General features: G+C 45.1%; 1 protein-coding gene across 4 annotated transcripts in view; it reads left to right on the plus strand.

The window, feature by feature from the left end:
* The window catches only part of CCDC85C (coiled-coil domain containing 85C), a 182375-nt gene that overhangs the window by 100592 nt on the left and 54131 nt on the right, over nucleotides 1-27652 (plus strand). For all 4 annotated transcript variants that reach the window (XM_028714227.2, XM_028714316.2, XM_028714158.2 and 1 more), the window contains one exon: nucleotides 20464-20540. In XM_028714227.2, coding sequence (XP_028570060.1) covers nucleotides 20464-20540 — 77 coding nt within the window. The remainder of the gene's footprint in view (nucleotides 1-20463; nucleotides 20541-27652) is intronic.

Consider the following 27652-nt stretch of genomic DNA (forward strand, 5'->3'; position numbering starts at 1 on the left):
CGGGCTAAGCCCTTTTATAAACAGGTAGGCTCCGCCTCTGGTCTACCTATTGGTCTACCTATTAACTCTTTCTCTCCCCCTGTACATTTTCAAAAGAATGGGCAAACGCCACACTTTGATTTCTCGGTTTTCACCCTAGCCGATAGCTCCCCTTCCCCATTTCTCATTTCTTAAACCCATACGTGTACCCTCCAATGATTAAGTCTCACCTCATGAGAAGAGAAGACTCCCTGGAGAAGACACTGATGCTGGGAAAGATGGAGGGCACAAGGAGAAGGGGGCGACAGAGGACGAGATGGTTGGATAGTGTTTTCGAGGTTACCAGCATGAGTTTGACCAAACTGCGGGAGGTAGTGGAGGACAGAGGTGCCTGGCGTGCTCTGGTCCATGGGGTCACGAAGAGTCGGACACGACTAAACGACTAAACAACAACAACAACATGTGCGAATAAACCTCACAAGCTGTGCAGCTGGATGTGGGCAGCAGCAGCAGGAGCCCCCCCTTGCCTCATTCACAGGGGTGTGGGTGAATCTGGTCTCCAAGGAATTTTTTTTAAAATCCTGTGGAATCTAGGCATTATCACTACAAGCATGTATCTGTTTACATACCTTGACTGGGAAGAAATGGAGTTCAGGGCATTGGGGGCTAAGTAGCTGGCTGGCTGGAACTCTGAATGGAATTGACAGACTGGAGGTTTCCCATCCACCAATGTGGGAAAATAGCTATGCACAGGAAGTAAATCTAGGAAGGTTTACTCCAGAGTAAATATACACAAAATTGGGCTCAATGGCCGCATATATATATATATATATATATATATATATATATGCGCTGCTCATAGGTTTTATTACAGTTAAGCAGTATATGTTAGATAAGTGAAATAAACAAGCATGCTTAAATACGTCTCATTTTTATTATGTCTCATCTAGTAAGGTTAAGATTTGGTGTTATGTTTGCTAAATGACCTAGGCAGCAACAGTTGGCACTGATCTTGGCAGCAAACTCTAGGCATTAATTGGATGCTAAATAAGGCAGTGGTATTTTATTTTATTTTATTTTATTTTTGCTTCTCATTTCCTGCTTAATCTGCTGCTGTCGTGTTTTCTTCTGAATTTTGGGTGGGGGTTTTCATTTTTAAGATTAACTTCACAAAGGAAGCTCCCATTAGTCCAAAGTATTCCACGCTAAGGCAACAAGCCTGTTGATAAGTAACTTGGGTGCCTACCTAGGGGTAAATATAACAGCCAAGAATCTGAGCTTATTTAAGGATAACTATGAAAAATGTTGGTCAGAAATTAAGAGAGATTTAGAAAGTTGGTCTCGTGCCTGCCAACCTAGCAGTTTGAAAGCACCCCCGGGTGCAAGTAGATTAATAGGGACCGCTTACTAGCGGGAAGGTAAACGGTGTTTCCGTGTGCGGCTCTGGCTCGCCAGAGCAGCGATGTCACGCTGGCCACGTGACCCGGAAGTGTCTGCGGACAGCACTGGCTCCCGGCCTATAGAGTGAGATGAGCGCACAACCCTAGAGTCTGGCAAGACTGGCCCATACGGGCAGGGGTACCTTTACCTTTACCTTAGAAAGTTGGTCTAGATTGAAACTTTCCTTGTTGGGCCGAATTGCTGCTATAAAGATGAATGTATTGCCAAAGATGCTGTTTTTGTTTCAGACTTTACAGATTATGGATAAAACGGAGTGTTTCAGGAGGTGGCAGAGAGACATTTCTAAATTTATCTGGCAGGGCAAAAAGCCCAGAATTAAGTTTAAAATATTAACTGATGCTAAAGAAAGAGGGGGGTTTGCCCTGCCAGACTTAAGGTTGTATTATGAAGCAGCAGCGTTCTGCTGGCTGAAAGACTGGCTACTTCTGGAAAATACTGATGTTTTAGATCTGGAAGGTTTTAACAATGTATTTGGATGGCATGCATATTTGTGGTACGACAAGGTTAAAAGTCATAAGGCTTTCAAGAACCATATTGTCAGGAAAGCATTGTTTAATGTTTGGATAAGATATAAAGATCTATTAGAAAACAAGACCCCAAGGTGGCTGTCACCAATGGAAGCTAAGGCCCAGAAAAGACTCAATATGGAGGCCAAATGGCCGAAATATTGGGAAATATTAGAAAAAGATGGAGAGTCTTGGAAGTTGCAGAGTTTGGAGAAACTAAAAGATAAAGTGCGGGATTGGTTACATTATGCTCAGATCAAAGAGGTTTTTAATTTGGACAAAAAGATAGGATTCCAGGTGGAAGAATCGAAGCTAGAAACAGAACTGTTAGAATCTAAAACTAAGGTTCTTTCAAAAATGTATAACTTGCTGCTAAAATGGAATACACAAGATGAAACGGTCAAGTCAGCTATGATAAAATGGGCACAGGACATTGGGTATAATATTATGTTTGCTGATTGGGAAAAGTTATGGACCACCGGTGTGAAGTTTACGGCATGTAATGCCTTAAAAGAAAATATTATGAAAATGATATACAGGTGGTACATGACCCCAGTCAAGCTTGCAAAAATATATCACCTGCCTGATAACAAATGTTGGAAATGTAAAGAAACTGAAGGAACGTTCTTTCACCTCTGGTGGACTTGCCCTAGGGTTAAGGCTTTCTGGGAAATGATATATAACGAGTTGAAAAAGGTATTTAAGTATACCTTTCCTAAGAAACCAGAGGCCTTGCTTCTGGGCATTGTTGGCCAGAGGGTGTTAAAGAAGGATTTAACATTTTTTATGTATGCAACAACAGCAGCAAGGATACTTATAGCTAAACATTGGAAAACCCAAGATTTGCCCACGCTGGAAGAATGGCAGATGCAACTGATAGACTATATGGAATTAGCAGAAATGTCTGGCAGAATCCGCGACCTGGGAGAAGAAGCAGTGGAAGAGGATTGGAAGAAATTCAAGGATTACCTACAAAAACATTGTAAATTGCATGAGTGTTAAGAAAAGATGCAAGAATAATAAATAAATGTGGCATCAGTAAGCTAGTTGAAAGGAATTTGAGAATAGGTGAAATTTGAGAAAAAGTTAAATTTTTGAGTTAATATTATGCCTAAATTAAATATTCAAGCTTTTGGTTAATGTAGTTAAAACTAGAGACATAATATTGGAAAAATACAAGATAAGAAATGAAACAAGGTGATAATTTGCTGTATAGAACTTTATAAATTTGGAATGCAGGAATGAGAGATGTGAGGAAGTCTAAAAAGGTGAAGAAAGTATGGATATTAAGGATTTGATTTTGATGTTGTATGTTTTTCTTTTTTGTGTGTTTCTTTTTGTCTATTGTACTTTGGGGATGGGTTTATATGTGTTTGGTGATAAATGTTTAAAATCTTGAATAAATATTTTTTTTTAAAAAAAAAGATAAGTAACTTGGGTGCCCTGCCTTCGTTGTCAGTTTCGCCATGATAGATGTTGTTTTTAGTTAAACAATGTACTTTCAGGGACACCCAGAAAAGTTTTAACGAGAGAGACAGAGATTTGAAATATGTTGCCTTACAGATCCTGGCTCATTTAGGCTGCCGAAAATGCTGTTTCTTAAATTATCCCGGCCAATGAGTGAGATCTCTGACCTCTTAGTAAGGGGTTGCAGGTTTAAAATGCCCCACATGCTGGATCTAATCTAGGAGTGCCAACTATCCAAGGGGTGGTGGTGGTCTCGTCTTGTGCGTTTAACATGACTTTATAGGCAGAAATAAGCAGACGAAGGTTGCCATGGTGTGGGGCTAAACATTTATTCTCCTCTGCAAACTCCAGTTAAAGAGACAGTCACAGTGACCCTTTGAAAAGTTGGGAATCCTAGTCTAAATAGGCAGAAGAGTTGGTTGTGACTTCTGATCATAGGATGAGATGGGGCAGGCATGGAAACATTTGGCTTCCTTCGTATGTTGCCACCTAGTTTTACTAGGCTTCCACTTCTTCTCGGCCTTTAACAGCAGCCTGACATCCAGATGTGGAGCAGAAGAAGATTTTGATTCAAATTATTTCAGGGCTCTATGAGATTACCTGTAGGACTGTGTGGGATTTTGGCAGGCTCCTATACCCCAGACTTGTGTGAAGGCAGCTTGTGATGAACTCCTTGTGTGCCCAGTATGGTTTGTGGGCCACTGCAATTCGGGGCAACCACAGGTCCACACACATCCACTCATGGAGGCACCAGTGAGTCATTGTACCCCCTTCCCTAGAAGCAAAAGCACCCCTGCTGGCTTTCCTCATATTGTCACCTGGCTTTGAAAGGTAGGGGTGGGGAAAGTGACCGTGTAGTCTGAATATTGTTAGAAAAGTTGGGTGCCTCCTCTTCTCTCTGCTGATCAGTGGCAGGAGTCCATTGGGTTCCAGGCACTCACCCAGGGTCTGTGTCCCTTTGGAAGACTGAGACACAGCGGAGACTGTTGTAGCTTTAAGAAATAAGGTTTATTCACCTATTTACACCTTCCATCTGCATGGAATGGATCCCGATCTTACAGCAGGGTCATTTCAAGAGGGGCTTGTCCCCTACAGCAATGCAGCCCCAGAGTCCAAGGCACCTCTCCCAGCCAGCCTTCAGCCAACCTGCCCAAAATGGACCCCAGTCTTTCCTCTTCCTTCTCCTTCCCAGCACCCCTTGCTCAAAAAATCTCTTTTACTGTCCTCAAACACTGTCACACCCCCGTCACCTCAGCAACATCTGTCTCCCCAGGCCAAAGGATTCCTCTCAGATGGCCCATCCACCCCTTTTGTCATGATAACCGATTTGCTCTTCGCTAGGCCAGCTAGGCTGGTTTGCATAGCCAGCCCTGGGATTCCTTGTCTGGGACGGTTCTGCAGCTGATACTTTCATCCATATCCCAGTTAATCAAAATCCTACCGTTTATCAATTTCTAGGGTTAAGGGGTGTGTCTCCACCCCCACCCCCCGCAATCTATATTTCCCTATCTCTGTTGGGCTTCCTTCAAGGCCAGAAAGTAAAAGTAAACACACATTTTCACACAGTTATGTTTCCTCTGAACTGTGCTTCTCGGAGTTTGAAGCAAGTAGAATGTGCTCATGAGAGAGCATGCACATTTTTAGGCACTGATGAGAGCAATTTGGGGTCTTGCCCTTTGAGCAGGACAAGAGAACTGAGGATGAGGGAGCCAGAGAGCCCATGTGCTGAGGCCCCTGCTCTACCTTGAACCCAGACGTAGCATTCAAGACATTCCACCACTGGGCTTTTTCTCAGCCCTTTGCTTGTAGTGAACATGGGACTGCAGCCAAGTCAGATGGTTTTTTTTCCAGGCCAATTACCTGCCACACAGGATGTTCTTCCTAGAGGCTGATACACACCATTACTACAGCTAAGCCACAGTCAAGGTAAAAGGTACCCCTGCCCGTACGGGCCAGTCTTGCCAGACTCTAGGGTTGTGTGCTCATCTCACTCTATAGGCCGGGAGCCAGCGCTGTCTGCAGACACTTCCGGGTCACGTGGCCAGCGTGACAAGCTGCATCTGGCAAGCCAGCGCAGCACACAGAACGCCGTTTACCTTCCCGCTGGTAAGCGGTCCCTATTTATCTACTTGCACCCGGAGGTGCTTTCGAACTGCTAGGTTGGCAGGCGCTGGGACCGAACGACGGGAGCGCACCCCGCCGCGGGGATTCGAACCGCCGACCTTTCGATCGGCAAGTCCTAGGCGCTGAGGCTTTAACCCACAGTGCCACCCGTGTCCCTGTATACAGTCAAGGTAGATCTATTGAAATCAATAGACTTAAGTTAGTCCATTGATTTCCGTGGATTTTCTCTCAGTTGGGTGGAATTCAGTGTAGTGCTTATGAGATTTCTTCATCAACGTGAGGATTTCTGCTTGCCTAATGGAACAATCTCTTTCCCCCTCCCACTTCCATAATGTTCTGGGGGTTCTTATGACACACAGGGATGCGTTAAGGAAGGTGTGTGTGGGGGAACCTCATTGCACTAGCAGAAGTCCTTGCATAGGCTTCTGTTAGTGCGGGGTTTCCCACACTTGAGTCCCCAGCTGTTTTTGGACTACAGCTCCCATCATCCTTAACTGGGAGGACCAGTGGTCAGGGATGATGGGAATTGTAGTCCAAAAACAGCTGGAGGCCAAGTTCAGGAAACACTGTGTTAGTGGGATCCTTCTTCTTGTGCCCTCCATCTTTCCCAACATCAGGGTCTTTTCCAGGGAGTCTTCTCTTCTCATGAGGTGGCCAAAGTACTGGAGCCTCAGCTTCACGATCTGTCCTTCCAGTGAGCACTCAGGGCTGATTTCCTTAAGAATGGATACGTTTGATCTTCTTGCAGTCCATGGGACTCTCAAGAGTCTCCTCCAGCACCATAATTCAAAAGCATCGATTCTTCGGCGATCAGCCTTCTTGATGGTCCAGCTCTCACTTCCATACATCACTACTGGGAAAACCATGGCTTTAACTATATGGACCTTTGTTGGCAAGGTGATGTCTCTGCTTTTTAAGACGCTGCCTAGGTTTGCCATCGCCTTTCTCCCAAGGAGCAGGCGTCTTTCAATTTCGTGACTGCTGTCACCAACTGGTAGTTGATTAGAAAACAAAAAACACCTTTTCCTTGCAAATACTGTGCTATTTAGATTGGGTCTTGCTCTGATCCCCACTATGTTTAGAACTATGTGGGAACTCTGAACCCATTGTCTCAGTGTCTGGATGTACTAAGTATGGGAGAGTCACTGCATTTTTGCCCAAAGACTGTGTGGGATAAGCTCTGTATATATTGCCTTGAGCTCATCATATAGAGATCCGATTAACAGCACTAATATTTCAGAATGTTCCATCCAATGGCAAGTTGATAAGCACAAGCATAAGGTCTGGACCATTCCCACCACCCAAGTCTCTAGAGAAGAGCTGTCCATTCATAGCGGCATCCATCTCCTTTCTGGGTTCATCTCCTTTGACTGCTGTCTCCTTCCACCCAAGCAAATAAGCAGAGATTCCTTCATGCAAATATGGTTTGTGCATCCGTGGGATACCAGACTTTGTAAAGAATGGATGCTGGAGGGGGTTGCTCCACCCATTCAAAAGGAGGCAAACTCTCCCAGCAAGCGGGCCTTTGATGTTCTTCCAGCCTCTTCTAACCAAAGCATCAGCTACTGAATGAGTTTGTGATTTAGGCCCCAGTAGCATGACTGAAACAAATGAAAAGCAGGAGAGGAAGGGCGGGGGGGAGGATGGAAGGCAGGAAGATTGCTTACCCTAATCTGGAATGGCTGAGTAGCCTGAACCAATTCAGCCTCCTTTTTGTTAGCCCAATAATTAGTTTTGCTCTCTGCCGATTACTTTCTTCCTACTTGTATTGGAAAGCAGTGTGTGTGTGTGTGTGTGTGTGTGTGTGTGTGTGTGTTACATAGGAGTTATCATTGGGAATCACAAGATGGCTTGCAGAATGCAAATTCATTTTGTTTTACAATTCCCCCTCAAGAGCTGCTTGGTGGAGAGTTCTTGGAGCACTAACTATGAAGCAACTCAAGATTTGTAGTGGCTGTAGTACTGCTTAAGCAAAAACGGGCTTGCATTGTGATTCCCAGCTATTTATGCAGCCTTCTTCCAGACCTGCTGATGGTATTGTCCGAAAAGACCCTTCTTGAACAAAAGGCCAAAGGGCTGCCCTCATGAATAAATTTTTGTTGCCTGGCAAAAGTATTACGTTGGGCAGCAATCTTGCAAAATAATTGCTGGTGTCTGAGATGCACAGAATGTATCTGAACATAAAGGGGGTCGGATCGAATCCTTTAGTTTGTAAAATAAATAAATAAATCAGGGTGCTCCCAACAGGCATAGTTCCATTTTTATTTCCTACGTCTGCAGAATAACAGCATGTTTAGTATGACAGATAAATGGAAACTTCAGATGTGGTTTTCTTCTAATTACCCTATGTTGGGGATAAACAGCCTTGCTTGTGAACCCCTCAGATGCATCTGATGGTAACTGAAGGAGCATTTCCACCCACATCCTTCAGTCCTGAGATCAAACACCAAGGGCCTTCTGGCGGTTCCGTCACTGTGAGAAGTGAAGTTGCAGGGAACCAGGCAGAGGGCCTTCTTGGAGGTGGCACCCACCCTGTGGAACGCCCTCCCATCAGATGTCAAGAAGATGAGTAGCGATATAACCTTTAGAAGACATCTGACAGCAGCCCTGTATAGGGAAGCTTCGTAAGGTTCAATGTTTTATTTTGTTTTTATATATGTTGTAAGCTGCCCAGAGTGGCTGGGGCAAGCCAGTCAGATGGGCGGGATACAAATTTTTGTTGTTGTTGTTGAGTTGTTTAGACATGTCCGACTCTTTGTGACCCCATGGACCAGAGCACGCCAGGCACTCCTGTCTTCCACTGCCTCCCACAGTTTGGTCAAACTCATGTTGGTAGCTTTGAGAACACTGTCCAACCATCTCTTCTCCTTGTGCCCTCCATCTTTCCCAACATCAGGGTCTTTTCCAGGGAGTCTTCTCTTCTCATGAGGTGGCCAAAGTATTGGTGCCTCAGCTTCAGGATCTGTCCTTCCAGTGAGCACTCAGGGCTGATTTCCTTAAGAATGGATAGGTTTGATCTTCTTGCAGTCCATGGGACTCTCAAGAGTCTCCTCCAGCACCATAATTCAAAAGCATCAATTCTTTGGCAATCACCCTTCTTTATGGTCTCACTTCCATACATCACTACTGGGAAAACCATAGCTTTAACTATACGGACCTTTGTTGGCAAGGTGATGTCTCTGCAGATAGTTATTTATTATATTATAACTGTTGTGGAGATCATAGCTCAGTGGTGGTGCTATGCAGAAGGTCCCAGGCTCAGTCCCCAATATCTTCAGGTAGGACTGGGATTGTCCCCCATCTGAAACTCTGGAGAGTCATTGCCAAATCAGTGTAGAGAATAATACATGGATGAATGATCTGGCTCACTATAAGACAACTTCCTATACATTGTTTGCAGAAGGTCCCAGGTTCCATCTACTGCATCTCCAGAATGATAGACTTTATAGACTTGTGATGTCATCCAGCAAGTCAAGAATTATAATGTTTCATTTTGTAACGTCCAAGATTCTCATACTCTTGCTGCCATTTCCTGGTGAAGGAGAGAGACTTTCAGTTCTTTCTTGACTGTGTTAATGCTGCTGAATTAAGTTATAAAGTAGGCTCTGAAACTGTGCTGGGAACCATATAAGGAGCCTCTGAAGGCTGCATGGAGCTCCAGAAGCTCCAGCTGACTATCCCCAGGACATGCCCAAGTCGTGTTGCTGCCGGAGTTGCAGGACAAAAGGGTGTTCCTTCTCTGCTGCATCTACAGAAGCCGACTGGGCTGACAGTTAACTTTTATGCCAATACTGGTGATGGGATAACATCTTCCACCATATTGAAGGGAGCAGGCCACATTAGGATGGTCCAGGACTGGTTGTATAGCATCTGCCACATGAAGCAGTTGCCTATCTCTGCCTAATGGTAGGTCCTATCCCTGTGGTAAAGGATCAATTGAAGATTCATTTTTGGTGAAAGGGGCCATAGTTTAGTGCTAGAGTAAATGATTTTTCTGCAGAAAGTCCCTCGTTTGGTACCCATAATCTCTAGGTTGCCCTGGGAAGGACCCCTGTCTAAAATCTTGGAGAACAACCACACTATTGATGGTCTGACTCAGTATCAAGTACTTTCCTGTGTCCTTATTCCAGTGAAAATGAACATGAGTTCTATCCAGAGTCTTTAGGTGGTTCTCTTTGGCACCAGACACTTGTGTCCAGCTAGAGTTCTTCGGCAAGGGATCACAGGACAAGCGCCATTGCCACATTTCCTACAAAATGCTGGTACCATAACAAATGTTTCGACGTCTTTGTAGCCAGCGGGAAAGCCGCTAATCGGCTTCGTTTTTCTGCTGGGTCATGTGACTAACGCTACCAAGATTAACGCTGCACGAGGAAAGAAAAGAGGCTTAAGTGACTTGAGGGTGCCCGGCAGGTCATTTTAACCTTTTCCTAATCGTTAAAGCCGCGGAATCTCATTAGTCTGCAAAGTGACTTGCAGTTCCAACCCCTGAGCGGCGGCGATGCATAAAACTTTTTTCGGGTTGTTTGCCTCTGTCCCGGTGAGACGGGGTTTGCAAATAACAAAAGCAGAGAGGACATCTGCAACGTTTTAAGAATGCTGGCCCACACAATTGTGTCAGAACCAGGTGGGGTTCTTCTGGACTCCTCGGGCCACGAGCTAATTTTTGCATGTCACACCAAGGACAAGTTCTATGACAGGTGGAGTTATCGAAGGCCAGCGATTTAGCACCAGGTACCTAAAATTAGACTTCTAAGAAGAGTGTCCCGAGGCCATACTATAGTAGATCAGTGACTTCCCACCTGCACTATAAAACAAGGAAGCCTGTGTCGACAATTTAAACTGCTGCTTCTGCAGTGTTTTTCGTTGGCAATGCCGGAGGAAATTGTGCTGAAGATCTGGGGCTTTGGAGAAGAGTAGCTTGGAGATCTAGGTGGAGAGCTGGTCCACACAACTATTTCCACATAGTAGCACGACACCGACTTGACTCTGCTTCAGTACATGCTTGGTTCAAGGTCCAGTTTTGATCTCCAAATCCTGGAATGGTCTGGGCCAGGGAGACGGTTGTCTTGAGCTCCTTGTTTTTGTGCTTCTCCAGCCTTTTCTCTGAAATGCAGCTTTCGCCTCTTCCTGGGAACAAGGCAAAATGGACGTGTGGATACAGAGAGCAAAAGATATGTCCACCTCCCAGTTCCTCCAACAAAGGGACATAGAAAGCTCGGTGGTAATCTGCTTTGAATGCGGAAGGTCCCAGGTCCAATCTCCCTTTCTGAATTTCCTTAGAGCATGCCATTGTAGACAATACCAAGGTGGATGTACCAATGGTTTGGCTTGGTATAAGGTGGCTTCCTTTGTTCCTATGCCCTAGGTCACATTATGCATCCATCTAACGCAGTATTAGTAAAGTCTCCAGCAGAAGTCTTTCTCATTAACTGATCCTTTTTAACCAGCAATTCTGGGAATAGAACCTCTGTGAAGTCTATTACAGTGGTACCTCGGGTTAAGAACTTAATTCGTTCCGGTGGTCCGTTCTTAACCTGCAACTGTTCTTAACCTGAGGTACCACTTTAGCTAATGGGGCCTCCCACTGCTGCTGCGCGATTTCTGTTCTCATCCTGAAGCAAAGTTCTTAACCCAAGGTAATATTTCTGGGTTAGCGGAGTCTGTAACCTGAAGCGAATGGAACCTGAGGTACCACTGTACTAAGCTGTGGTCAGTCCTCATATTCATCATTTTTAAGACCCCCTCCCTGAAGAAATTTGCAAAAATTAAATTTCATTTTTATAAAACTTTTAAGCGGAAGGGTTAATTGGCTGTTACTATTTTTGTGTTTTTATATTGTAAACTGCCCTGTGATCCTTGCATGAAGGATGTTATCTAAATTAATAACAATAATAGCATTAGTACCGTAATTGTTCTTCTTATCAAAAGTGTAACATACAAGTACTTTGGAATCCAGAGTATGCAATGTATGCTTGTATTTTGAAAAATCTTAATTTAAATACACACAGACACACACAAAATAAAAAGTGTCGGTTTTATATTTTTTTACATTACGAGCTGGCATTTGTACGTAAACACTTTGGAAAAACAAAGCAAAAGTTTCACCCGTTCTCTGGTGTTGGTGTGGAAGTGCTGACCTGGCTAATAAATCAGCATGTTTTTACGAGGCAACGCAAGGTCTGTATTTTTAACCTTAAGTGCTGTTCTCAGGAGGCCTGTCAAGGAACGAATCTGAAATATTGCACTAAAGAGCGGAGGTAAGATTTCAAAGCCCACTGACAGCCATTGGGAGCGAAACATTTTACTTAGTCCCCGCGTGGAGGTCCTCACTTGACACAAAGTTTGATGGAAAGGTCATCGCACAATGCAGTGGAAATAGAAGTGTCAGAATCATTCACTGCGTGAGGGAAAATTAGGGCAGCAGACAGGGTGATGTGAGAGAAGTAGGCCAACAGACTTTCAGCTTGGCCGTGTGGAATTTGTGCGATGGGGGGGAGAATATTTGTGCTTTTTGGGTGGAGCAAGCAGCTCTGTCGTAAACCAAGTCTTGGTTTCATGTGCCACAACTCAGTTGAGTGTGAATGGCTAGCCTGTTGCGGAACGACAACTCTCAACATCCAGCATGGCCAATGATCAAGGATGATGGGAGTTGTAGTTTGGCAATAGCTAGAGAGCCACAAGATGACCACCTTGGGACAGAGTCTCTGTGTGCAGAGCCAAAATGGGGCCCTAAGGGCTTAGTTTGCAAACGGTGCGAAGGATGTGTGGTCCTCTGGTTGGGTACTATAGTTGTACCTTGGTTTTCGAACAGCTTAGTTCTCGAATGTTTTGGCTCCTGAACGCTGCAAACCCAGAAGTGACTGTTCCGGTTTGCGAACTATTTTTGGAAGCTGAATGTCTGACGGGTCTTCTGCAGCTTCTGATTGGCTGCAGGAGCTTCCTGAAGCCATTTGGAAGCCGCACTTTGGTTTCAGAACATTTTGGAAGTTGGAACGGACTTATCCAGAACGGATTCTGTTTGACTTCCAAGGTACAACTGTGTAGCAAATAGGCACGTTGAATTTTTCAGCTTTCCAAAAATGAGTGGGGCCAAAATTTTGTAACATGACTTGGGAATTCAATATATGTTTTGGTTAACTTAATATAATTTAGTTTGGCATGGCAAGTAAAATATGTGTAAAAGTGCATAGAAATCATTAAAAATGATTGCCTAGTATTTGCAGTTATTTTATAAGAATAGTAATAGTAATAATAATTTCATTATTTATACCCTTTGTACCTGGGCAGCTTCCAATACTACTACTATTACTACTACTATTACTACTACTACTACTACTATTATTATTATCTGACAATTTCAAAAGGTAAAATTAAAATTCTGTTTTCCCAAAAGCAGTTTGTGTTTCTCCATCAAACGTAGACTTGCCAAGCTAAACAATGTCCAAACACAAGCATAATAGCAGATTTGAATTCCTCACATCCCCAAAACACATATTTATAAGACCCCTCACTGAAGAAATTTGCAAAAAAATAAGTTTAACCCCCTAAAATGGCATGCCCTACTGTAGCAAGATTGTAAAAGAGCGGCTCTTGGTCCTAAAGCCAGGAATGGTGGATTAAGGCCTGAATTAAAGCAAAAATTCGTACTTAGGAAGGAACATAGGAAGCTGTGCGTGGCGCTGTGGGTTAAACCACAGAGCCTAGGACTTGCCGATCAGAAAGTTGGCGGTTTGAATCCCCGCGACGGGGTGAGCTCCCCTTGCTCTGTCCCAGCTCCTGCCAACCTAGCAGTTTGAAAGCAAGTGCCAGTAGATAAATACGTGCCGCTCCGGCGGGAAGGTAAACGGTGTTTCCGTGCGCTGCTCTGATTCGCTTAGTCATGCTGGCCACATGACCTGGAAGCTGTCTGCAGACAAGCCCCGGCTCCCTTGGCCTATAGAGTGAGATGAGTGCCACAACCCCAGAGTCGGTCACGACTGGACCAATGGTCAGGGGTCCCTTTACCTTTTATGTGTCCCTCTAGCTCTGTATTGTCTCTGCACTGACTGGCAGCAGCTTTCCTGGGTTCAAAGCAGGAATCCCTCCTTTCCCTACCTGGAGATGTAAGAGGTGGGACTTGGGAACTTTTGCATGCAAGACAAATGCTCTAGCACAGAGTTGCAACCATTCCCCTAACTCCTTTCCCTAAAAAAATGTGTGGTGTACTAATCCCCCTTTTAAAGCATGGAGATCATAGACATGCCCTTCTTATGTCTTCAAGCTGATACTGGATGGGAAAGCAACATGGGCTGAGTTGAAGGTATTCCCAGGAGTTTTGTAATAAAATTCCTGTGCTATCCAGGAGGTTAATTGCCTCCTTAGGTAACCTTAAAAGCCGAAGCGTCTGCACAATATTTCTTCCGTGCTTCTGTTTGTACACAATATTAAGATGCGGCTGTTTTAAAAATGTAATTCAGTGTGCTTCCGTAAGAAAATACTTTAAAAAAAAAATCACCTTTCCCCCAATAGTATTCTACTCCTGTCTGCGTTATAAAAGTGGTGAACTATGGAGGTCAATGAAATGCACTGATTAATTTAATGAAGTAGCATCTGCTATCAATGTTTTCATTATAATGAGAAGCAACAATTTGGAATTAAATTTACAGGTTGAGTAAAAAAAACACCCCCCAAAAAACACACACCTGTGCCAAATGTGCTCTCATTGAAATGTATGATGACTGGAATATATATGAGGGACTATTCAGGCTTTTGTTTCTACTGCCAGCTTAAATCGTATTTGCAGTCGTGGAGCACTCTATGAAATCTCAGGTGGGGGAAGTCGCAAGTGCTTTGGGCAACCATCCGCCAGGGTTATGTTCATTTCGGAGGCGATTGCCTGGGGATCAAAATATGCACGTGGAGCTTTCAAGGCTGCAGTTCCTTATTTTACATTTTTGCTTCGTTTTGGATGATGGGTAGGGCTGGCGTCAGATGGGGGGGATCATCAGGCAGTTGCCATGGCCCAGTAAGGGGACCACATCCATCCCTCTTTGTCCCACACCACTTCCTCCTTGTTGTCTCTGTCTGTTTACCTGCCCCATTCTTTACTTGTGAACAGTGACAAGAAGAAGGAAAAGGACAAAAAAACCTACCTCTGTGTTCCTAGTCCTCTCCCTTCTTTGCTGTAATATTGCTGGGCTTGGGGAGAGAAGACTATTGAATCAGCAGTGGTGACATTGTCAAGGAGTAGTGGGGCAGCTATGGGCCTAGGAAGGATTTTTGTTGGGGAGGGGCAGAACCTCTGTTAGCTATGTATTTTTATTGGTTTTTCTTGATTGGGGGGGGGACAGCTCCCTGACTACGCCCATGGGGGCAACTGCAGACAACTTGCCAGTGGAGGCTGACTCATAAGGGCAAATGGGGAAATGCGCTGTTAAATTTAGCCTTGATTCCTCCAAGCCCACGTTCCAGTCAAGAGGGTGGACCTGGCTGCCAGGTTCTTCCTCCTTAAGTCTCAGTGTTGCCCTTGAAGAACTATCATCGGCTCCGTTGACTGTGGACCTCTTTGCCCTACCAGTTCCATTGAGGCTCCCACAAAACCTAGAGCTGGTATGGGTGAGAAGAGAGGAGGAGGAGGAGGAGGAGGAGTTTGGATTTGATATCCCGCCTTTCACTCCCCTTCAGGAGTCTCAAAGCGGCTAACATTCTCCTTTCCCTTCCTCCCCCACAACAAACACTCTGTGAGGTGAGTGGGGCTGAGAGACTTCAAAGAAGTGTGACTGGCCCAAGGTCACCCAGCAGCTGCAGGTGGAGGAGCGGAGACGCGAACCCGGTTCCCCAGATTACGTGACTACCGCTCTTAACCACTACACCACACTGGCTCTCGAAAGAGAGGATTTCTTTCTTTGTTTCCAGTGATAGATCCATATTTGCTGAACGTTCTCACGGAGCTAGAAAACTTGGGTGTTCTTCAACTAAGTTTTAGTCAAGGTGTTGTTGTTGTTTAGTCGTGTCTGACTCTTCGTGACCCCCTGGACCAGAGCATGCCAGGCACTTCTGTCTTCCACTGCCTCCCGCAGTTTGGTCTAACTCGTGCTGGTAGCTTCAAGAACACTGTCCAACCATCTTGTCCTCTGTCGTCCCCTTCCCCTTGTGCCCTCCATCTTTCCCAACATCAGGGTCTTTTCCAGGGAGTCTTCTCTTCTCATGAGGTGGCCAAAGTACTGGAGCCTCAGCTTCACGATCTGTCCTTCCAGTGAGCACTCAGGGCTGATTTCCTTAAGAATGGATAGGTTTGATCTTCTTGCAGTCCATGGGACTCTCAAGAGTCTCCTCCAGCACCATAATTCAAAAGCATCAATTCTTCGGCGATCAGCCTTCTTGATGGTCCAGCTCTCACTTCCATACATCACTACTGGGAAAACCATAGCTTTAACTATACGGACCTTTGTTGCCAAGGTGATGTCTCTGCTTTTTAAGATGACCCACTGAAATGGATGAACAGGAATAAGTTAGTCCATCAATTTCAGTAGGACTGCTCAAGAGCAAAACTTAGTTGCATACCATCCCTTGGTTCCTCAAGACAGGTGGTGGTGTTTATTAATTTTGTACGCCACCCTTCATGCATGGATCTCAGTTCACAACATAAAATTGCCATATAAAAAAAAATGAACTGCATAATAAAGATAAGAACAAACTCAAACCAGTCATTCCCGCCTCCAAGACACATTTAAAAGCACATTGGATCCCAATGAGCCAAAGGCTCAGTTGAAGAATAACGTTTTTGCCTGGCGTCTAAAGATATGTAACGAGGGTGCCAGTCAAACCTCCCTGGGGAGAACATCCCACAAATGGGGAACCACCTCAGAAAAGACCCATTCTTTTGTTGCCGCTCTCCAGACTCCTCATGGAGGGCCTCAGATGATGATCTCAGGGTTCCGAGTCAGTTCATATGGAGAGAGGTGGTGCTTGAGGTATTGCAGTCCTGAGCCATTTAAGGCCAGCACTGGGCCTAGGAACTAATTGGTAGCCAGTGCCGTTGGCCCAGGATTGGTGTAATATGCTCAAACCATGTTCCTCCAGTGAGCAACCTGATCGCCGAATTCTGCACTAGCTGAAGTTTTTGAACCGTCTTCAGGCGCAACCCTATGGGACTTCCCCATCACTGAAGCAAAACAGCCTTACTGCAATCTGTCATTCTTTGGTTTACCTGCAATAATAATTACAAAGTTGTTTGTCAGCTTGGAGAGGGGGGAAATTAGATTGAACTGAGGTTGAATTACACTATATACCAGATGGAATAGCCCTTGTGCTAAGATCTGCATGTATTCGTGAGGGTAATAATACAGCTTCTTTAATGAGTTTAATTCCGGTCCCACAAGCAGAAATGATATCAACTTAGCCAATTAGCTTTTCAGATTCTCAGGATAGGAAAAGGGCATTCAGGTTTTACAACTCAGCTGTGAGGAACTGAAGTGGCTGTTAAATTTTGCTTTTCAGCACAAATGCCGCCAGAGCATCTAAAAATCTTATGTGGCTACACAGGCCAAACCTCTAGTGTGGGACGCCATCTCCTCAGCTAGAGAATTAACTCAGTAAGACATTCTGTAGCAGGAGCACAAGAGAGATTTTCGCAGCAGCCATTACTCAATTAGATAGGCTTCCAATAAAACGAGCCTCGATTGACCAGTCACAAGATCTAGCTCCTGGGGCTTCTTCTTCTGTGGACATCCTAGTTGTTTTCTGTCCTTCCTTTGAAGTGATGGCTCTGTTGTGGTCCGCAGTTTATTCTCTCGTTCATGGTTCGCCTCAAACTAGCCAGGGGTGGTGCAGTGTTTGGAGTGTCAGACTAGGACTAGTGCTTGGAGTGTCAGACTAGGGTTTGATTCCTCGCTCTGCCATGATGCTCACTGGGTGACCTTAGGCCACTCACTACCTCCCAGCATGGATCTCCTTCATGTGCATGTCACATGGAGGTGATGAAGCTGCCTTCAAGATCGTAGCCCTTAGTTTTGCCTACACCAGAGACAGGAAGCCTGGGGGATCAGCCTGACCAATGGGCAGGAGCCATAGTCCAGCAATAACTGGAAGCCCATTGACTTCCCACCTCTGGTCCACACTGAGCAACAGTGTGGCTTTAAAGTTTCAGACCAGAGTATTCTCCATACCTACCTGTAGATGAACCTGGGACCTTCTGCTTGCAAAGCAAGTGATGTGCCACTGAGCTGAAGCACTGCTTTGGGTATTTAAACAACAACAAGAAACATTTGGGCCAGGGCCGTCTTACCCATAGGCACTACGGGTGCGGGGCACCCGGGTGCCAGGCTCTCAGGGGTGCCAGGCCAAGAGTCTGGGGCTCGAGAGTTGAGTCCAGGGAAGAGCCCACCTGTCGGTTGGAGTGCCGCAGCGGGCTCTTCTGCTGCGGGTGGCTCTGTGCTGCGAGTTTGGGGGCCACCGAGCCAGTGAGATGCTGAGGCAGCTGGCTGGCTCCACCCTCCTGCGTGCCTGGGACTGGACAACCTGGGGGGGGAGGGCACCGGGTGGCTCTTTGCACCCCGGCGCCGCATATGCTTAAGACAGCCCTGATTTGGGCATACGTGCATGTGACTTGTCTGCACTTTCTTTATCCCATTTTTTAATTCTTTATTTCCTTATCCCAGTTTCTTTACTGCAGAGAAACTCATTATTGCAGATCTTACCCTTTGCTGATAGCAAAGGGTCGGCTCTTTGTAATGTAGGTCCCGTACTCACCGAATGTTGGGCATTTAATCTCAGAGGGAGCAACAGGAAGGGTTGAATTTGCTTTCAGGCTGAACGTCAAGCGCTGGCAGCAACACCGTTGATTCGTTTTTTTGCTCTCCTTTGCTTCTGCACACACATACCCTGCCCTCTGTTAAATTGAATTTTATTATGATTGCCCAGTGTTTCCTTACAGAGGCCAGAATGTAAAGAGCCAAATGGTTATTTCATCTGAATGGAGATTAAGGTCTCAAGGCAATAGTTTGATAGAGAGAGTGTAACTTTCATACTTTTCATTACTGGAGCAATTGGAGATGAGTAGAGATGCTCTTCACTTTATTGGGAGCAAGGAATGTCTTGGCACATCCAAAAGTACTCATGGAATGTGCCATTTACTTATCACAAGGTGCTGATTGCAAATACCTTTTAAAAATAAAATAAAATCCAGTGTTCTGTCCCCCATCCATCTGCAACCAATGAGTAAGTGTGTGGGATTTTGTATTTATTTATTTTGGGCAGTGGGAAGGCAGATATATGGTGAATTAAATATTAATTTGTTGGAACCTAAGGAAAGACCAGGTGCCTAACATTTACTGGGGGGCAGTCTCTTATTTCCAATGTTATTTGGATGATGTCGGTAGCAGAAACATTTTTTTAAAAAAATCGTATTTACAGTAAGACAAATTAAGGATCAGCAAATGAGATACCTATAAAATAAATAACAAATATCAAGAGATTTAAACATTGCAACGAAGTTTTGACTGTTAGTGAGCTACTACAGCTGTTATGGGGGTACTGTTATGTGTGTGTGTGTGTGTGTGTGTGTGTGTGATGCATTTTTGTATGAATGTGGCACTGCTATAGTGTGTTTATGGTTTTAAATATGTCATCATCCCCTTGGATACTTTTGTTTAGCAGGCTATTTAAAAAGTCAAATAAACAAACAAAAGTGATCAGAAGCGAAAACCGGAAAATATAACTTTGTTGCCAGAACCGCAGCATGCTATAATGTTTAAAAATTACAAAGTAGAAAGCACTTGGGCACATGTATCTGGGGAGGGTTTTTCACAACTGAAGGGGCCACTGTGGAAAAGACCCTTTCTCTCGCAGCCATCTGCAATATCCCAGTTGATGGGGAGCACCTGGAAAAGGACTTCGGATGATGATCTCAAGGCCTGGGCAGCTCATATTCCACAGGGGGTGGTCTGAAAACATGGGAGGCCACCACCTAGCTGAAGCTAAGCAGGTACAGGTGTGCTCAGTTGGGTGACTGCCTGGGAATCACCTTTGTGCTGCCTTTGATCCCGTGGCAAAAGAAAGGCAGGATATAAACGTAAGAATTCATTTCTTACAAGCTTTTCGAACTAAAAAGCTCCCAAGGGCTTTTGAAGGTCAAAACCAGCAATCGGACTTGGAAATGGACCCAAAGTCACTGGCGATGATAGAAAATAGGCGTAACGCGCTCATGGTGCCTGGTCCCAGTTTCCTGGCAGCTATACTGTGCAGTTTTCAAAGGCAGTGTTGCAGAAATCTAAAACAGAAAATTATATATGTGGAGAGATGCGAATGCCCTTGAAACACTGCAGAACCGGCTGGGTGTTCTTCATAACCGCCTTTGCTCATTCCCTTATTCTTACTACATGCAAAATCTTTCATACGCCTTCAAAATAAAAAGCAGGTATTTTTGAGCAGCGGTAACTCATTCCCCACCCCATCACCTGCTCCCAAACTCAGCTCTTTTGAAGGAAGAGACAGCCTCCTTCTGCCTGCACAAGGTCACCCCAATGTCCCCTTGCTCTTTTGATGCCTAAAACGTCTCCTCTTCTGCGGCTTTCGAATGAGACTGAACCGAACCTCATTATTTCTGCCTAGCTTCTCGAAATGCTCCTGTTACTGGCACAAGCCTCCAAGGGTTGTGAGAGGCCTTTTCTGCTCCTGGCTTTGCTTCTGTTCTGTGTCTGTCTGTGTGTGTGTGTGTGTGTGTGTGTGTGTGTGTGGTCTTTGTTGTATTAATGGATTCAAACTGTGAAATGCCCGCTTTGTTCCCCTGGGCATTGTTCTTCAGTTCTTGTCTTGACCTTTCTTCTTCTGCTGAGAGGAAACATTAGTCTAATTGTGAAGCTATCTTGCTTGACTTTAAAGCACTATCTCCTGGGAAGGTTAATCTCTCATTTTTGCCTCTCTCTCTCCTTTCCTCCCTTTAAAGATTCATCTTCTAACTACATCAGACAACTTGAAACAAAAGTCAAGCTGCTAGAGGACGACAATAAACTTCTCTCTCAGGTAGGTGGGCTTTCGTAAGCATGTGTCGCTACCCTGGTTCCCCCTTCCGGCGGAGCAACGGCTGGTGTGGACCAAGAGTGGCCTGAATTTTGACGGGAACGTACCTTCACTGGCTGACAGAAGATCCGACCAGCTTCCTTGCTTCGCTAAGCATAAACTGAATTTTGAAACTCTGAAATTGAAAACGGTTAATCTATTTTCACACCATTATTATTATTATTATTATTATTATTATTATTATTATTATTATTACTACTACTACTACTACTACTACTACTACCTGGGACAGGGCCATGCAACCCAAAGAAATGAGGTGGGAGGGAGAAGGAGAGAGATAAGGGAACAGCACCCCCATCCCAGATGGGCTGGCAGCTGAATATGGAAACGGGATAGTGTCCTCCACCCCACTCTTGCTAATGGAGGCCCACAGCTCCGTCAGCCAAGGTGCTGAGGAGGACAGCAGGGGGCTTTCCCTGCTGCCCCCCACCATCTCCACATTTACCACTTGAGGCAGTTGCTTCACTCAGTTAGGCCTGGCTCTGCTCACTGCTGTACTATGTTCTAGATCAGGAGTGGGGGACCTTGGGACCTCCAGATGTTGCTGAACTACAACTCCCATCAGACCTGTGTCTGGGGATGATGGGAATTGTAGTTCAGCAACATCTGGGGGCAAGGGTTCCCCACATCTGTTCCAGTTAAGAATGAAGCTACCGTATTTTTCGCTCTACAAGACGCACCTAGTTTTTGGAGGAGGAAAACAAGAAGAAAAAATTTCTGAATCTCAGAAGCCAGAACAGCAAGAGGGATCGCTGTGCAGTGAAAGCAGCAATCCCTCTTGCTGTTCTGGCTTCTGGGATAGCTGCGCAGCCTGCATTCGCTCCATAAGACACACTCACATTTCCCCTTACTTTTTAGGAGGGAAAAAGTGAGTCTTATAGAGCAAAAAATACGGTAACTTCTTGGTCCTCTGGAGTGAGTATATTGTATAACACATTGTTTTGAAGCAAGGGTTGTTGCTGTCTCTTAAATTTTAAAGCATTGAACTGGCTGGGATCTGCATATTTTAGGAACATGTCTCACCATATAAACCTTTCCCCCCTTTAAGATACTCCCAAGAACCCCCTGCCGCTTCAGATGCCTCAAAGGCAAAATATTTGTCCTCTGAGTCACCTACAGAGGAAACCCTCCACAATTGCTATGAATGTCCCCACTTTTTCCTATTAGTTTTAATGCTTATTTTAAAGTTATAATGGTATATTTTAATGTTTCACTTTGTCAGTTCTGTGCTGTAAGTATGTCACTACACCAGATTGAATGTAGCCAATTTTTATTTTAATGTAATATGCCTCGGAGATAATTAGGTGTAAATGGGGGAGACAGCTATCTGAAATGACGAAAAGAAATCCCCATCGCACCACAGAAGAGTCCAAGGCTTGTTCTGGAACACTGAGTAATGTTTTTATGTGGCACATACATGACCAAAGGGACATTGGAAACCTCCTTATGCTAGGTCAGATCATTGCTCCACAGAGCCCAAAGCTATCTTCTTGAAGTGGCACTGAATCACCCAAGGCTTAGGGTGCTTCTTCTAGCCTTCTGAGATCCGATAGAAGTACAGTGGTACCTTGGGTTACAGACGCTTCAGGTTACAGACTCCGCTAACCCGGAAGTAGTACCTCGAGTTAAGAACATTGCTTCAGGATGAGAACAGAAATCGCGTGGCGGCATGGCAGCAGCAGGAGGCCCCATTAGCTAAAGTGGTACCTCAGGTTAAGAACGGTTTCAGGTTAAGAACAGAATGAAGTTCTTAACCCGAGGTACCACTGTATGTCCTATTGCGATTAATGGTGCTTACTCCCCAAATAATCTGTGGGAGGTTGGCATGTAAAGTTCTTGCAATGTGCTGAAATGCAGGGGCTGATGGGTAGTTTTAGCCTGGAACTTTGAAATTCCGAGTTATGTGTCCCAGTAGTAATTATTGTCAGATGCTTTTTTTTTTATTTCAAGGAAGCCAAGTTATTATCACTAAAATAAAAGAAAAAAAGTAGATGGGCTCTTTTGGCAGTGTGGCCTGTTGCCAGGCAACAAGCCATGGATCGGATCATGGTGACTGGCTCCCTGTTCAATATGCCCTTGGCCTGACTTCTTCCTGCTTTGTGTGTGGTGCACAAAAAAACACCAGAGGGTACTTTATCTGTTTACCCCCCCCCTTTTTTAAACATATATACGAGGTCAAAAGCAGGATCAATAACTAATAGTTGAAAAGTGCACGGGCAATTGAAAAAACAAGCAAACAGCAATTTTCCCTGTTCTTCTCCATAGCAGGTGATGTTCCTTCTGCAATTGGGCCTCTGAGATTAGGGAACCGCTGAAGAAATGTTCCAGTTGGAATTTAACAGATTTATTTGTTTATTTATTTATTTTACACTGAATCTGGCCTTTTGTGTTAAAGCGCTCTAAAAAAAACCAAAAGGCTGATTAACAATTTCAAGCCATAGCAGACTGGGGGGGTGGGGGGGGTGGAGACCTTTGCTGACACAGATTGTCACATAGACAATGGAGCAAATTTGTTTTCTTCTGCCTACCCCTAGAGCCTTGGCCAACCTGTTGCCCTCCAGTGTTGTTGGACTACAACTCCCATCAGCCCCTGCCATCACACTTGTTTTCGGTTAACCTAACACAATTAAAAGGGGGGAATTCCAATAATAAGTAGGTAGGCTGCGACCACTCTTTAAAATAACACCTTTTAAAAGAACTAGGTTGGTCAGGCCCCAGATTCCATCCTTGAGAAATCAAAGAACCCCATCTAGAAAAGAAGGGGCCTTGTAGTTAGTCTCGTTATGAAAATAATAATTACCCCCTCCCAAATAATTAAAAGCATGCAGATCTAAAACGGATAACCTGACAAACGTACATCAACAGTATCTCTAACAGCAGGCATGGCAGGTTCAAAGGAACCTCTGGAATGTATCCTTCTATTCACACGAGACTAGCATTCTGCCTTCTCATGTGTTGACAGACTGCAGAGATGTCAGGAAGTGCGGAATGACGAGGTGCTTTGAGAAATCCTTTGCTAACTTAATTTCACTCTCTTCTCAAGGAGACACAATGGGAGCCTTGACGCATCGCAGAGCATCAACTGAGCAGGTCAAGTGACTTGTTCCTGAGAGAGGCTTCTGGTAGCAAAGGGTCTTGCAGGGGGTGGGGGTTATTTGGAACAGGAACACTTTTTTTTCTTTTTTAAACAAAAACCTTGCAGTATAGTTTTCTGCCGGAAGATCGAATTTCCTTAGATGAAGCAGTATTTTGCTTCTGTGTTTAGAAGCTGGAAAGATGCCAGGTAGCCTTCCATAATCACCAGCGAGTCACTAATCTCTTAATGCATGGGCATTTGTTAGGACCTCAGATTTCATCACTCTGGGGGTCTTGTCTACACAACTTCCTACCAGCGAACTTACCAAAAGTCACTGAATGTCAGCATTCAAGGGTAAAAGCGTGCTGGGATCAGGCTCCAGTTCAGCCGGTGATCTTGTGAGCATCCAGCTATTCCAGGGGAAATTTGTCCGCTTTGAAGAAAACCATCTAACACAGCGGTTCTCAACCTGTGGGTCCCCAGATGTTGTTGGACTACAACTCCCATCATCCCTGAGCTCTGGCCTTGATAGCTAGGGGTGATGGGAGTTGTAGTTCAACAACATCTGGGGACCCACAGGATGAGAAAGGCTGATTAAAAGGCTCAGAAGGATAGATGAAAATGTAATAAGAGTCCTGCAGCATCAGACCAAATCTAGTTCAGCATCTTGTTTGCAAACTGGCCAACCAGATTTGTATGGAAAGCCTGCAAGCAAGGTTTGAGTGCAAGAGCACTCTCCTCGCTTTTGCTCCCCAGTAAGTAAGTGATAAGGACACGGGTGGCACTGTGAGTTAAACCACAGAGCCTAGGACTTGCTGATCAGAAGGTCAGCGGTTCGAATCCCCGCGACGGGGTGAGCTCCCGTTGCTCGGTCCCTGCTCCTGCCAACCTAGCAGTTCGAAAGCACATCAAAGTGCAAGTAGATAAATAGGTACCGCTCCGGCGGGAAGGTAAACGGTGTTTCCGTGAGCTGCTCTGGTCCGCCAGAAGCAGCTTAGTCATGCTGGCCACATGACCCGGAAGCTGTACACCCGCTCCCTCGGCCAGTAAAGCGAGATGAGCGCCGCAACCCCAGAGTCAGTCACGACTGGACCTAATGGTCAGGGGTCCCTTTACCTTTACCTAAGTAAGTGATATTCAGAGGCATGTTGTCTTCAATACTGGAGGCAATTTGGGGCCCTCGTGGTAGCATTTTACTGCCTCATCCTCCATGGAGTTGTCTAATTTCCTTTTAAAATCTGGTGCCCAGATCACAAGAGCTTTCACTACATCGATATTAACTGCAGTTTAGATAGCAACTTCACTCATGACATACATTGCACAGCGGTTCTCAACTTGTGCGTCCCCAGATGTTGTTGGACTACAACTCCCATCACCCCTGAGCTCCGGCCTTGCTAGCTTAGGGGTGATGGGAGTTGTAGTTCAACAATATCTGGAGACCCACAGGTTGAGAAAGGCGGTATTACCCCCAGTCTAGGGTCTGGGGAAATATAGGGTGGGGGACACCTGACTTACTAGCAGTACATGTGAAAAGGTTCTGTGGGTCTTGGTGGACCACAAACCTAACATGAGTCAACAGTATGATGCAGCAGGGAAAAAAGCTAATGCTATTCTAGGCTGCATCAACAGAAGTGTAGTGAGGGAAGTACTACTCTATTCTGCCTTGGTCAGACCACATCTGGAATACTGTTTCCAATTCTGGGCACCACAGTTTAAGGAGGATGTTGACAAGCTGGAACGTGTGCAGAGGAGGGCAACCAAGATGGCCAAGAGCTGGAAACCAAGCCTTATGAGGAACAGTTGAAGGAGCTGGGTATGTTTAGCCTGGAAAAGAGGAGACTGAGAGGAGATATGATAGCCATCTTCAAATATATCAAGGGCTGTCACATGGTGGATGGAGCAAGATTGTTTTCTCCTGCTCCGGAGGGTCAGACTCGAACCAATGGCTTCAAGTTGCAAGAAAGGAGATTCCAACTAAACATCAGGAAAAACTTTCTGACAGTAAGAGCTTTTTGACAGTGAAACGGGCTCTCTCGAGAGGTTGTAGACTCTCCTTCCTTGGAGGTTTATAAGCAGTGGTTGGATGGCCATCTGTGCTGGAAGTTTCAGTTGATATTCCTGAATTGCAGGGGTTGGACTAGATGGCTCCTGGGTTCCCCTGGACTGTTTCTATTGCACAAGAGGGGTTGGGTGGGATAGCAAAATATGAATCAGAATTCTGACCCTGAATTCATTTGTGCAGACTAAGTCTAAAGCATGCTGCTTTCACATGATGGTGCACGACTGCTGTCCGCTCTTCATGTATTCCTACTGAAGATTGCAGAAAACCCCGTTAAGCAGAGGCAGCAGTCGCAGAGCAGCCTGGTTTTGTGGACTGAGCCCTTTATCTGTGCAGCTCAGTCCTGCGCAGGAAGACATCTAAAAATAGTCTTGTGCTAACGCGTTTACCTCACTGGTTTGTCATGTTCAATTCGGGGAGAAATCGCAGATGAGTCACAGCAAATTTCATTCTTGAGAACTATAAAATGCACGTCGCTATCTGTGGTTTTTCTCTTCCGTGCTCCCTGTAGTTCCCACCTTGCAGGTTGAGAAACAAGGCCAGGCTTCCCATTCCGCTGGGGGCTTTACATCACTACTGGCAAGGGGCCAGAGCTCACTGGTAGAACACACGTGCTGCATTGCAGAAGGTCACAGGTTCAGGTCCCAGCATCTCTAGGTAGGGAAGAAACCCTGTATAAAATCTTGGAGAGCCACTGCCAATCAGCACAGTCGGTACTAAGCTGCATTGACCAATAGTATCCTGCCTTCTCACAGTAGGGCAGCATCCTATGTCCCATGATGTTCAGCGCAAGGACCATTTCCAGCCACAGATTTGGGGAGTGTCATGCTTGTCATTGTAAAATAAAGAAGCGAACTTGTAGGACAGCAAATTAAAAGGACAACAAATTAATAATAATAATAATAATAATAATAATAATAATAATGATAAGAATGATGATGATGATGATGATGATAATATTTATTTATACTCCACCCTCCCCGGCCAGAATCAGGCTCAGGGTGGCTAACACCAATAAAATTACAGTAAAAACGTAATGGGGGGGAACAATTTAAAATACAGTTTAAAATGCAATTTAGAATGCAGCCTCATTTTAAAAGTAGCCCATAGATCGAAACTGTAAGGGGAGGGAAACATAAGGGTCAGACTGAGTCCAAACCAAAGGCTAGGCGGAACAGCTCTGTCTTGCAGGCCCTGCGGAAAGATGTCAAGTCCCGCAGGGCCCTAGTCTCTTGTGACAGAGTGTTCCACCAAGTTGGGGCCAGTACTGAAAAGGCCCTGGCCCTAGTTGCAACCAATCTAACCACCTTGCAACCTGGGACCTCCAGAATGTTGTCATTTGTGGACCTTAAGGTCCTCCGCAGGGCATACCAGGAGAGGCGGTACCATAGGTACGTGGGTCCTAGGCCGCATTGACATTTATTTATTTATTTTACTATGAAAAAGGAAAAGGCAGCATGCCTCTGAATACCAGATGCTGGGAATCATAAGTGGGGAGTTTGCTGTTGCATTCTGGCTTGCAGGCTTCCCATACGCATTGGGGTTTGCTGCTGTGGGAAGAGGACACTGGATTAGATGGGCCACTGGCCTGATCCAGCAGCGATCCTTCAGATGTTCTTAGGATACATTTGATATTTCTTACTTCAGCTGCCAGAATGTCCTTTTCTGCACAGCACTTAGATATTGCTGGTGTTAACGAGACACAAGAAAGTGCTGTTAGAATCATACAACCATAGATTTGCAGAGTTGGAAGGGACCACAACGGTTATCATCCAGTCCACCCATTTGCAATGCAGGATTATTTTTGCTTGAAACCATGACCCTGAGGTTAAGAGTTTCATGGCCTTCCCGAGCCACTCTGAACATTCAGGAATAGCAATGCAAATGAAAGATGGGACATTCTGCATCTTTAAATTTTGA

The sequence above is a fragment of the Podarcis muralis genome, chromosome 1 (assembly GCF_964188315.1).
Source record: "Podarcis muralis chromosome 1, rPodMur119.hap1.1, whole genome shotgun sequence".
Classification (NCBI taxonomy): domain Eukaryota; kingdom Metazoa; phylum Chordata; class Lepidosauria; order Squamata; family Lacertidae; genus Podarcis; species Podarcis muralis.